Here is a 12,883-nt window from a genome sequence, read left to right as displayed (position 1 = left end):
ATGGAGGCCTAGACTGACACCCTCCGTTTCCTTCCACAACTAAGAAGGAATACATCAACCGCAAAACCAGAAACAACCAGAAGATCCAGAAAGTAAATGGAAGTCCAACATATGAAGTTATAAAGAAGTGGTGCTTGTCTGGACGAGTAGGAGGGGCGAAGCCGGAGCATAGAGGTCAAGCTGTGCTGGTGGCGGCAGCTGTGGCGACGGCGGCAGGACAGCGGTAAGCACAGACACCCATATTTAAAAAGAGGCAAGAAACACCTGGGGAGCACCCCAGGCTGCAGACCAGATCCATCAGCTTGCGATTCCAATGCCAGGGAAGGCAGACCCCCATTGCCTCGGAACGTGAAGGCTGGAGGGAGTGGGGATGGAGGAAGAAGCTCCTGGTCTCTCAGTGGAGAGTAAACAGCAAGAATCCATCTTGGACCCCCACCCCACACACAAAACACCACAGTGTGGTGAGAAGGGTCGTCCCGTAGTGACAAGTGCATGGGGCTCCGCCCCCTATAGCATGGGAGGTGTGACAGCCCTGCCCAGGAAGCAAAGGTAAACACAAACTGTCAGGATGGCACAGATCATGATAGAGATCCCGGTGACAGAGCTGACCAGACAGCAAATATCGAATCTAACGGATCAGCAGATAGGAAATCTTAGTGAGGCACAGTTTAGAGCTTGGTTATACAAATGCTTCCAGACCTAACAGCAGATCTTAAACAAGACGGGGAAGGAATGAAGGCTAGTCCTGCTGAAATGAACGAAAACACATAAGAAACAAGTGGTGAGGGAAAGAAAACCAGGGATCAAATCAACAAATTGGAACATAGGGAACGAACAAACAGTCAACCAGTGCAGAAAGAGGAAATGAAAAGTGAGGAAAATGAGGAGAAGCTCAGAAACCTGTGGGACAGCTATAAGCGGGCCAATATCTGAATCATAGGGTTGCCAGAAGGTGAAGAAGAAGAACTAGAAATTGAAAAATTATGTGAAAAAATAATGAAGCAGAACTTCCCTAACTTGGGGAAGGAAATAGACTTACATGTCCAGGAAGCACAGAGAGTTCCAAAAAAACTGGACCCAGGGAGAACCACACCAAGACACGTTATAATCAAAGTGTCAAAAATTAAGGATAAAGAGAGAATCTTAAATGCAGCAAGAGAAAGAAGAGAATTACATACAAAGGGGTCACAATAAGACTCTTAACTGATTTCTCGAAAGAAACTCTGCAGGCAAGAAGGGACTGGCAAGAAATATTCAAAGGAATGAAAAGCAAAAATCTACAACCACGATTACTATCCAGTGAAGCTCTCATTCAGAATAGAAGGGCAGAGAAAGTGCTTCCAGGACAAAGTAAAACTGAAGGAATTCATCAGATCCAAACCACTGTTATAGGAAATGTTAAAGGGACTTGTTTAGGAGAACGAGGATCAAAACTATGAACATTAAAATGAAAACTGTATCACAACAACCAACAACAGAAGCTAGGGAACCGAAACAAAGGCAAACTAAGTAGGCAACAAGAGTGGGAAAAGAATTATAGGTATGGGGAACATATTGGGAGGAAGTCAGCAGGGAGGGGGAATGGGGAAGGGAGGGAGATGGTACAGGAATTAAGAAGCATAGTAGAAGGGAGTGGAATAGACAGGAAGAGGTTGAAAAGAACTATATGCACAACCGATGGGCATTGACTAAGTGGGGGGCAACTGGAGGGAGGGGGGGTCACTGGGTGGAGGGGAGAAGAGGGAAAAGAAATAGTGATAACTGTAACAGCATAATCTATAAAGCATATTTAAAAAATTAATGCAACTGAAATACATCCTTAATATGTTTTTAAGACAGATTATTAAAGAGTTTGTATAGTTAAAAAAAAGAGAAAAACAAGAGAAACAAAATTTGGCACTTTGAAAAGAGCAATAAAATCAATGAGCCTCTAGCTAGACTCACTAATAAAAAAACAAGACACAAGTTATTAATATTAGAAATAAAAGAAGAAACATCACTATATCTGGTGGCAATTAGAATATCAATAATAATAAAGAAATACTATGCACAACTCTGCCCACAAATTTGATAACCTAGATAAAAATGGACCAATCCCTTGAAAGACACAATCAGGTAAGCTCACACAAGAATAAATAGACAATATGAATAGACCTATACAGAGTGTCCCTGACTTAAAAAGGTTCGACTTAATCATGTTTAGATTTTACTGTAGTAAAGCAATGCATACTTTGTAGGACTATAATTTGAGTTTTGGTCAGTATGTGGTATGATGCTCTCTCATACTGCCGGGTAGTGGCATTGAGCCACAGCTCCCAGTTAGCCACACAGCCATGAGAGTGAAAAGTCCAGTATTCTACAGTGTAGTATTAAAATGCTTTTTTTTTTTTTAGAGAGAGAGAGAGGGAAAGGGAAGGAAAGAGAGAGGGAGAGAGACATCAATGTGAGAGAGAAACATTGATCTGTTGCCTCTTGTACACACCTCAACCCAGGACTGAATCCTCGACCTTGGCATATCCTCTGACTGGGAATCGAACCTGTGACTTTTTGGTCTATGGGACAATGCTCTAACCAACTGAGTCACACTGGCCAGGGCTAATATGCATTTTTTCCTTACAATATTTTCAACTTATAATGGGTTTATCTGGATATAACGCCATGGGAAGTTGAACATTTGTATCTATTAAAGAAATTAATCCAATAATAAATAACTTTCCAAAACAGAAAGCACCAGGCCCAGATGGGTTTACTTGTGAATTCTACCAAGTGTTTAAGAAAGAAATTATAACAATTCTACAATCTCTTCCAGAAAATAGACATAGAGGGAATATGTCTCAACTTATCTGTCATCTACAAAATATTAGTGCCCCAGCTAGTGTGGCTCAGTGGATTGAGCACTGGCCTGTGAACCAAAGGGTCACTAGTTCACTTTCCTCCCAGTCAGGGGACATGCCTGGGTTACAGGCCAGGTCCCAAGTTGGGGGTGCGCAAGAGGCAAGCACACACTGATATTTCTCTCCCTTTCTCCCTCCCTTCGCCTCTCCATAAAAGTAATAAATAAATAATCTTTAAAATAAAAATAAAATATATCTCTTAAAAAAGACAAAATATTAACAAATTGAACATTTGAAAATCAACTAATGTAATCTACTACATGAAGAGGCCAAAGATGGAAAATCATGTGGTCATCAATATATGCAGAAACACATTTGATTAATCCAGTACCCATCATGATAAAAAAAATAATAATTTTCTCAATCCAATAAAGAATATCTACAAACAGCCTACAGCTAACATACTTAATGATGAGAGACTAGAAGCTTTCCTGCTAATATCCGCAGCTCAGCAAGGGTGTGCGCTCTTACCACTCCTTTTCAACATTGTACTGGAAGCCCTGGCTAACGAAATAAAACAAGAAAAGGAAATAAATATACAGATTTTAAAATAAGAAATAAAATTGTCTTTGTTTGCAGATGACATGACCATCTATGTAGAAATATGAGAGAATTGACAAAAAAAATCTATTGGAATTAATAGGCAATTATAGCAAGGCTGCAGGATGCAAGGTTAATATATAACAGTCTATTGCTTTCCTATATGCCATCAATGAACAAATGGGTTTCAGATTAAAAACAATCGTCGGCAGCCGTCCGTCTTGAGAGACGATGGTGTAGCTTCTTAAGAGTCTATCTGCACCGCCGAAAATGGCTGTGCAGTCCGACTCGGGAGTGACACGGTATCTGTCTCCTCCTGTGTTGAATCGACATCTTGCGATGACGCTGGAGTGTCCTCTCCAGTGAAGCTGAAGCTACAGAGCCTGGGCAGGGTGATATGGAGGGTCTGCTGTTGCCCATGCAGCAGACCCCCCCTCTCTTCGCAGCTGAAGGGTCCAAGGGAAAGACGGAGTCAATACAGCTTGGCTTCAGGTGCGCCGCAGGAGTTGCCGGTGTTGACTACAACGTCAAACCGCCTTAGGGACTCCGGCTCCGGATTTTCTGTCGGGGTTTACTCCCTTAGCCTTTCCCCTGAAGAGGTATGCCGCAAGGCAGCGGAGGTTTTTTGGAGTCAGAGTTTTCCTTCTCTGATGTGCCCTACATCATGGAAAATAAACAGTAGCCCAGCAACATAAGGTTAAACCTTGAGCCTCAATTTCCCCAGTAAATTTCCAGAAAAGTTCCCTTAGTGGATGGAAAACAAACAGATCTCTAGCTTCTCCATTATTTAGGTTTCAAATAAAGCAAATTTTATAAGTAAATAAAATGCTTTTGAAGGCCATTATTAGCTCATAAAAAGTAAACACTTTACTCTGAGAGATTCTGAATAACTACCATTCTTCCTCAGAAGTATACTCCTCAAATAACAATATATACCTTCAGCAAATTTTATTCCAAGGGGACTCTTTTATCCAGTTATTTGCTTATGATATGACACAAATATTTAGATATCAAAAAAAAGTAATGAAGAGAGAAACACGAATTTTGAGAACAGATGGATAATTATACACATGCAGTCATAACTTTTAATAATTTGATTTTTTAAATATTACTGACCTTTTCATTCAATTTTTTCCTTGGAGTTTTAGGAATTTAAAGTATACCTGAACCAAGAAAAATCATATCTTATAGCATACCATTAAACAATACCATTTATATTACCGCTCCAAAAATGAAATACTCATATATAAATCTAACAAAATATGTACAAGATCTATATGAGAAAAACTATCATGCAAAACCCTGATGAAGGAATTGAAATAATAACTAAATGGAGAAATGTTTCATGTTCATGGATAGGAAGACAATATTGTCAATGTGTCAGTTCTTCCCAGCCTGATCTATAGACTCAATCCAGTCAAAATCCCAGTGAATTATTTTGTAGATATCTACAAACTGATTTTAAAGTTTATGTGGAAAGGCAAAAAAATCGAAGAGCCAATACAATATTGAATGAGAAGAACAAAGTTGAAGGACGAATGCTACTTGACTTCAAGACTTACTGTAAAGCTACAATAAATCAAGACCATGTGGCACTGGTGAAAGAATGGACAAATAGATCAGTGGAGTGGAACAGAGAGCCCAGAAACAGACCCACATAAATAAAGTCAGCTGGTCTTTGACAAGGATCAGAGGCTATACCATGAAGCAGGCATAGTCTTTTCAACAAGTATAGCTCAAACAACTGTATATCCACATGCAAAAAAAAAAAAAAAACAAAAAACAATCTATACACAGACCTTACACATCTTACACCTTTCACAAAAAGCAACTCAAAATAGACCATAGACCTAAATGCAAAAAACAAAACTAAAACTCCTAGAAAATAACATAGGAAAAAACCTAGATGACCTCAGGTATGGCGATGACTCCTTAGATAGAATACCAAAGACACAGTCCATGAAAGAAATAATTTATCACAGCGATGTAAAGTACAGCATCGAGAATATAATTAATAACACCATAATAACTATATATGGTGCCAGGTGAGTACTAGACTTATTGTGGGGGGGGGGTCACTTTGTAAATTGTGTCTTACCAGTATGCTGTACACCTAAAACTAGTATAAAATAATATTGAATATCAACTGTAATTGAAAAATTAAAAAAATATAATTCATAAGATGTACTTCTTTAAAATTAAAAAGTTTGGTTCTGCAAAAGACATTGTCAAGGGAATGAGAAGATGAGCCATGGACTAGGAGAACATATTTGCAAAAGATATAACTGATAGAGTACTGTTATCCAAGATATAGAAAGGGGTCTTGAAACTCAACAGTAAGAAAATGGACAGCCTGCTGTAAAAAATGGACCAAAGACATGAACAGACACTTCACCAAAGAAGATACTCAGATGGCAATTAAGCATATGAAAGGATGTTCATCATCATATGTCATCAGGGAAATGCAACATGAAACAACAATGAGACAATACTCACACTTATGAGCATGGCTCAAGTCCAGGGCACTGAAGACACCAAGTTCTGGAGAGGACGTGGAGCAACAGGAACTTGGGTTCATTGCTGGTGGGAGTGCACATTGGTACAGACACTGGGAGGCCGTTCAACAGTTTCTCATGAAACTAAACATACTCTTAGCATATGACCCTTGAAACTTACATAATCTTGTAACCAATGTCATCCCAATAAAATTCAATAACATTAAAAAATAAAGTCTTGTTTTTTTAAAAAAGCACTCGCTTTGCAGCGAGTTCCTTCCCCTCTCCCCACCCCTTTGCTGGGTACGGTTGGTATGGGTGAGCTACGGCTGTGTTCTCCATGCCTGTAGTTTCTGCCGTTCCCAGAATGCCATATAAGTGGAATCATAAAGTATGGAGCCTTGTGGCTGACTTTCATGGAGCATAATACTTCTAAGGTTCATCCACGGCGTTGCGTGTATCAGAAGTTTATTCCTTTTTATTGTTGAGGAGCCTTCTGTTCTGTGGCTCTACCACAACTTATACATTGGCCAGTTTGTGGACATTTGGGTTGTGCCAGTTTTGGGCGTTTGTGAATAAAGTTCTTATAAAGATTTATGTCCATGTCTTTGGGTAGGCATGGGCTTTTATCTAGCAGGGTAGACAACTAGAGCGGGATGACTGCGTGGCATGGTAGGTGTGTGTTTAACTGACGTGGTTATAAGCAGCTGTCCAGCTGGTTTTAAAAGGCGTGAGGCCCTCTTGCATTTCCACCCGCAGCGCATGAGCTGTCTAGTTGCTTCCTGTTCCTCTGGTCACGTGGTGTTGCCAGTCTTTTTCATTTCAGCTGCTCTGGCGGGTGTCTCGTGGTATCCAGCTTTGGTTTTCATTTGCATTTCCCTAATGAGTCATGATGTTGAACATCATGTGCTTGCTTATTTGCCCTTTGTATGCCTCCTTTGATGAAACGTTCACATTTTTGGACTAATTTTTCATTGGCTTGTTTATTTTCTTAATAATGAGAGTTCTTTATATATTCTAGATACACGTTCTTTATCAGATAATGTATTTTGTAAATACTTTATCCTAGTCTGTGGCTTGTCTTTTCATTTTCTTAACAGTATTTTTGAAGAGCAGCATTTATAGTTTTAGATTTTATATTTAGGTAATTATCCTATTTGAGTTACTCTCTCTATATGGTAGGAGTTAAAAGCAGAGGCTTTTGTAGAGTAATTTTCCCTGTGGATGCCCAGTTGCTCCTCTGTTGGAAAGCCCACCCTTCTGCTGTTGAGTTACCTTGGCATCGTGTGTCTCTTTCTCAAAAACATCCTGTTCCTTTGATCTAAATAGCTGCCCTTGTGTGAATACCACAGTCCAGGTTACTCTAATTTTATAGTAAGTCTTTTTAAACATAGTTTTAATAATAATTCTTTTAAGTTCTCCAACTTTATTCTTCATTTAAAAATTGTTTTGGCTATTTCGGTCCTTGATATTTCTATCTAAATTGTAGAATCAGCTTGCAGTTTCTACAGCCTGGCTGGAATCTGCGTCTGCACCCTGACTATGGAGCCTGACAGCGCTGAATCTTCTGACCCACGAGCACTTACACATTCCCACTTAGATCTTATAAGAAGTTTTTAGTATACAGGTCTTGCACATATTTTGTTCAGTTTAATCCTTATTTCATGGTGGGTTTTTTTTCCTAGAACTTATTTTTGTAATTCTTTATTTTTTAAATGTTTAAAGATTGTGGTAAAGTATACTTGGCATAAATTTACCATCTTAACCATAAGTGTACAGCCAGCCTGTTTCATATTTTTGGCGCTGTTGTAAGTGGTATTGTTTCATTTCAATATCAACTCTATAGAAATACAAGTGATTTTTGTATTTTGACTTTATATCCTACTCCGTTGCCAAACTGATTAGTATGAGTAGCTTTTATATATTATTTGGGGCTATTGAAGTGTAGTTATAATATTAACATTTATTGAGTGCTTACTATACCCTCCCTAGGTTTTGTTTAACTTAGTCATGCAACAACACTGTGGAACACTGAGGCTTAGCTAGAGACTTGCCTGAGGCCCTGTGGCTCAGGTGCATCCGAACCGCAGGCGAGGGGGAGACCGAAGCTAGAACCTGTTGTCCCGCTGCCTTGACTGAGCACTTCCTAGGTGCTGCGTGCCATGCCAAGACTTGCACGCACATCATCCCATTTAATCTCCAAAGGAGTCCCTTGAAGGAGCACGGTTACCGCCCATTTTACCGTGCCGCGGCCTGGGCAACGTGCTGCAGAGGAGACTCACTGATGGAAAGCCAGCACTGCCAGTTGAGGGGAAGTGGCCACACTAGGTTGTGGCCCTGGTTGGTGGGGGAGGACTAGAGGCCCAGGGGCAGGTGGGAGCTCAGGGGCTTGGGGGCTGTGAGGCAGGGCGTGGGGGGCGGCTCGAGGTGCAGACCCGTGTTCTTTGGTGCTCTGCCCCTCGCTGAACCTCTCTGAGCCTCTTTATCTGTAGAGAATCTGTTCGCCACCGTGAGCCTTGGAAGGTATAAAGCTGGTGTCATTTTCCTAAATAAAATCTGCTGTTTAGAGCTGCTCCCCTCATGGTCTAGCGACAGTGCTGGCCCAGAGGGAGGAATGCAGAAATCGGTGTCTGCAGTTCAAAACTTTGGTGGCCGTTTGACGTGGATGCTGCATCCAGACATGACTGGGTTTCAGATCTTACGGAAGTTATCGGTCCAGGATCAATTGGAAGTTACAAAACGAAAAAGCTGATTCTTCTCCATAGATAGTTTGTGCATCCTGGCTCTAACAGTGATGCTCGGGGAACCCAGAACTGGGCCAGAGAGGCAGGAGGGCACCCGATGGCCTGTTGACCAACAGACCACGTGGGACCACGCTGTGATCCTGGCCATGAGGCCTTCTGAGTCAGACCTGGCCCAAACGGACGTATTTCTTCTTGTCATGCTTGCTTTTGGTTGGTTTGGTCATTCAACAAGTATTCATTGGGACACGGTCCCTGACCTCAAGGGGAAGAAAGTCAAGTGGGGCAGCAAGATGTGAAACAAGTAAAGCCACAGGCACACGGCTGTGCCTGTAACCCCTGCGAGGAAGGACAGAGGGTGTAAGGTAGGGAAGGCCGAGGCAGTGGCGGCTTTCGCATCGGGAGCTTGCTGGGCCGGGAGAAAGGCTCTCCTGTACCTTACAGAGTCCTGAAGAAAGCCCTCGCGGCTCACTCAGGCAGGGTGGGCGGACTGGCTGGCTCAGGGTCTCTGCAGACCCTCTTGGTAGCGCTTTCCCGAGTGTCATGCACCAAGTGTTTCAATGCACCTCTGATCTCTGTCCATTTCCTGCGTTCCTAGAGCCTGTGCCAGCCATTCACAGGTCGTGCTGCGGCGAGGGAGGCAGCCGCCAGTCGTGTGTCGTGTATCGTGTGTCATGTATCGTGTATCGGGAGGAGCGGTGCAGCGCTGGAGCTGGGGGTGGGCAGTCTGGGTCCCAGCTGCCCTCTTGCTGTGTGCCAGTCCTCTGCTGCCAGTGGGGTGACCGCGCCCCCCTCACTGGTCCTGGGTCCTGCAGAAAGCCTGGCTGGGCCCGGCCTGACGCACTTCCTTCCCCTCTGCCTGTCCATGCTGCAGTATGCCTGGGTGGAGAAGCACTTCGGCCCCGACTTTCTGGAGCAGGTTGTGCTGACCAGAGACAAGACCGTGGTCTCTGCTGACCTTCTCATAGATGACCGGCCGGACATCACAGGCAAGTGGCCTGGGCAGGTAAGGATGAGTACGGACGCTGGGAGCCTCACGGCACCTGTCCCGAGCGGCCCCCACTTAGGCAGCAGCCGTGTGTCAGGCGTCCAGCCTTGGGCCTGGCGCTTGGCCCCTTCCTTGTTGGGAAGACAAGGTTCCTCCGTGTCTGACCGGGAGCCAGGCCAGCTTGGTGCAGAACTCACTGGGCAGCTGCAGGTGAGTCCCTTACACCTGGGAGCGTTGCCTCCCTCATGTTAAATGAAGGCCCAGCTCTGGCCTCCAGATGTTTGTTTTCGTCAGAACCCCTCTTTTTTTCTAAAGGCAATTTGAACTGAATCTAATACATAAAACAGAAAAACGGAGCCTAATTTCTCTAGTCGAAGGTGTTTTGGGAGCTTTATTTGTCCCTTTTGCTTATGGATGCCCCCTCCCAAAAGCAAACAAACAAACCTTAAACTGGCTTTAAAAGGAGAGAGGAAATTATTGGTCCCCCTAACTGGGAAGGTAGGGCAGGAGGCCTTCAGGCATGGCTGAATCTAGACATCCAGACAACATCAGTCAGAGTCGGTGTCTTTATCTCCTGACAGGCTCTCTCCTCCTGGTAGCCTTCAGTGTCAGGGTTAAGTCTTACCCTTTGGGCTCCTCAGTGGGAAAACACAGAATACTTCTCCCTAACAGCTTTTTGAGCTGCTTTGAGAAACTCGCCCACCTCTGGGCCAGCCTCTGTTCCCAGAGGGCAGAAGCGTGGTGCGCCCACCCCTGACCTCCCAAACCAGGCAGTTTCTCAAAGATTGTCAGGGCGCATGCCAGCCGGGACTGTGACAGGGTCCCAGAGACCCCCTCGACTTCCATCTCCAGCTATGGGGAGCAGGGAAGAGGCCTGTGCAGAAGGAGCTGGGGGCCAGGCCATAACCCAGGGGGCAGTGCCATGTGGACAAGTGGATTGAAGCTTGGGGGAGAGGCCTCGCGGGGCCCATGGTCAGCAGCTGGCGCTGGCCGTTGTCAGGAGGACTGGGAGTGGAGAGGAAGGGCAGGGGGCAGCAGGGCGCGGCCTCCACAGTAACCATGGTGACAGCAAGCACCACAGTCACTGTTTGCGGGGCCCAGGGTGTGCTGTGCTGGTGCTCGGTGGGGGCCGCCTCATTCAGTCCCGTGGCCCCCGTGGGACGGGGGCCTGTGCAGTCACCACTGAGCTGGCTGGGAGACCAAGCCTCAGAGGTGAGCTGTTTGACAGGAGGCCCAGGGGAACTGGTGCCAGGTGGCCTCTCCGGGCTGCAGGCATTAGACTGAGTGCTGCTTTCCCACCCACAGGGGCCGAGCCCAACCCCAGCTGGGAGCACATCCTCTTCACAGCCTGCCACAACCGGCACCTGCCGCTGCAGCCCCCCAGCCGCAGGCTGCACTCGTGGGCGGACGACTGGAAGGCCCTTCTGGACAGCAAGCGGCCCTGCTGAGGGGATGGTGCTCCAGGCCCCTCCGTGGCGCCCTGGCTTAGGGCTCACAGCTCAGGGTCTGGGGGCCTAGTGCTCTGGTCTTAGGGCTCCCTCTCAGATGCCCCAGGCCCATTGCATGTCTCCTCCCTTTTCCCAGCCCCGCCAGGCCTTAAACCAATCTCAGCAGGACTGGCCCGGGAGCACTTGGCAACACTCCAGCAGCCGGGTGGCACAGGCTGGCCTCGGGCCGCTGCCAGCCTGCTCCAGGTGGGGGGCTAGGGCATCGTTCAGAGGACCATCAGCCCTGCCCGTCTCTCAGGGTGTGCCTGCTTTCCCAGACTGGCAGCACATCAGTGAGGATACTAAGCAGGATCAGGTGGTGTGACCCCTCACGTTCTCAGCCACAGCCCCTTGCCTGCCCAGTCTGGGGTCCCCAGTGCCCCGCCATGCATTCAGCAAACTCTCACTGAGCTCCAGGGCCACACGTGCAGCTCTGCCTTTGACCAGCTCAGAGGGCCCTTGACCCTTGTCCCAGGTCCCACTCAGGACCCAGCAGAGTCATCAGGCTTGAATGTTTGTTAAAAAAATAAATGCTTTTCTTGTGTTGTCTGAGGTTGTAGCCTCTTCTAGCTGCCACTCCAAGATCCTTCGGCATCTGGCCCCAGTACCAAGCTCCTGGGCCACCCCGCTGCAGCATGAGAAGCCGAAGAGGGCACAGCTTCCCTGCCCCAAGCACTGGTTGCTGGTGGGGCCAGGAGGAATGGGACCTTGGGCCACCCCGACTCCACACTGCACACCGATGGTCAAGTTCAGCAAGTGCCGCCCACACAGCACCCCTCCCACACAGGCCTCCCACTTCTCCTGCTCCGCCTGCACCCTCCCCAACCCCCTAGGTCAGAGTGCATCCCGCACCCTCTGCTCTGCTGCAATGGCCCCATTCTGTAGGATCCCACGAGCTGTGTGTGGAGGGAGCAGGCTGTTCAAGGCTCAGTTTTTGTTCCTTTCAATCCATGAGAAAGCGGAAGCTGAAACAACCACTTCCCACGCTTTCTCACCCTGTCTCCAGGGCCCTCACGCTTCCACTTCCTGCTGCCCCACTGCCCTCTCCTTCTCTCCCCTTGCAGGGAACCCCTAACTGTTCCATCTCTGGGGGCCTGGCAGGCCTTTCAGCTGTCTGTGACTCTGTGACAGGCACTTTTGAGCTCCCTGGCAGTAGGTCAGGTAAAAAAGATGAGGGACAGGCGCCTGGGGCTCAGGGCTGGCATAGCGTCTTGCCTTTCTGGCTCTTGGGTCTTCAGGAGCCTGGGCTTGGTCACCCCATATTAGAAAGGAAGGACTCTTGGCTTGGCCAAAAGCAGTGACCTCTCCTTGACTGGCTTTATCCCTTGGGGGACAGAGTAGGGGGCTTTGCAGGTCGGTCCTGATGAAGAGTGTATTTGCAGTCATACCATGTGGCCCAGAGGCCATCTGGCCCGAGCAGGGCTGTTCCCAGAGTCCGGGCCTGAGACCCTGCAAGGAAGTGAGACCTGGGGTGCTGGCTCCTTGGCCGCCCCACTCACATGAGGACTCCGCCACCGTCCAAGGGCCGGGAGACAGTGTCCAATGCGCAGTGCAGCACTGCCTTCTTCCCAGCTTGTGTGCTCTGCCTCTTCCTCCCCATCGACAACAGCTCTGCCCATCTGCTCTTTCATGCCCTTTTTTCCACGTCTTCCTGCTTAGAGTTGTCAGGCCTAGACTTACGGGGACCCTCCAAGACCCCCAGTTCTGGACTGTATAGAGCATTGCAGACTGTGACCCA

General features: G+C 46.6%; 1 protein-coding gene across 2 annotated transcripts in view; it reads left to right on the top strand.

Moving 5' to 3' along the window:
* Window positions 1-11,694, top strand: part of NT5M (5',3'-nucleotidase, mitochondrial) — a 39,204-nt gene extending 27,510 nt beyond the window's left edge. The window contains exons 4-5 of one of the 2 annotated variants that reach the window (XM_090291915.1): window positions 9,545-9,676; window positions 10,964-11,694. In XM_090291915.1, the coding sequence (XP_090148041.1) occupies window positions 9,545-9,676; window positions 10,964-11,176 (345 nt within the window). In that variant the 3' untranslated portion in view covers window positions 11,177-11,694. The remainder of the gene's footprint in view (window positions 1-9,544; window positions 9,677-10,963) is intronic. The other variant, XM_090291913.1, reaches the window with a different exon arrangement.
* The last annotated feature ends 1,189 nt before the right edge of the window (window positions 11,695-12,883 follow it).

The sequence above is a fragment of the Furipterus horrens genome, unplaced genomic scaffold (genome assembly GCF_987537825.1).
Source record: "Furipterus horrens unplaced genomic scaffold, mFurHor1.1.pri manual_scaffold_11, whole genome shotgun sequence".
NCBI lineage: Eukaryota > Metazoa > Chordata > Mammalia > Chiroptera > Furipteridae > Furipterus > Furipterus horrens.
Note: the sequence above shows the minus strand (reverse complement) of the source record. Positions and strands in the feature narration are given on the sequence as shown.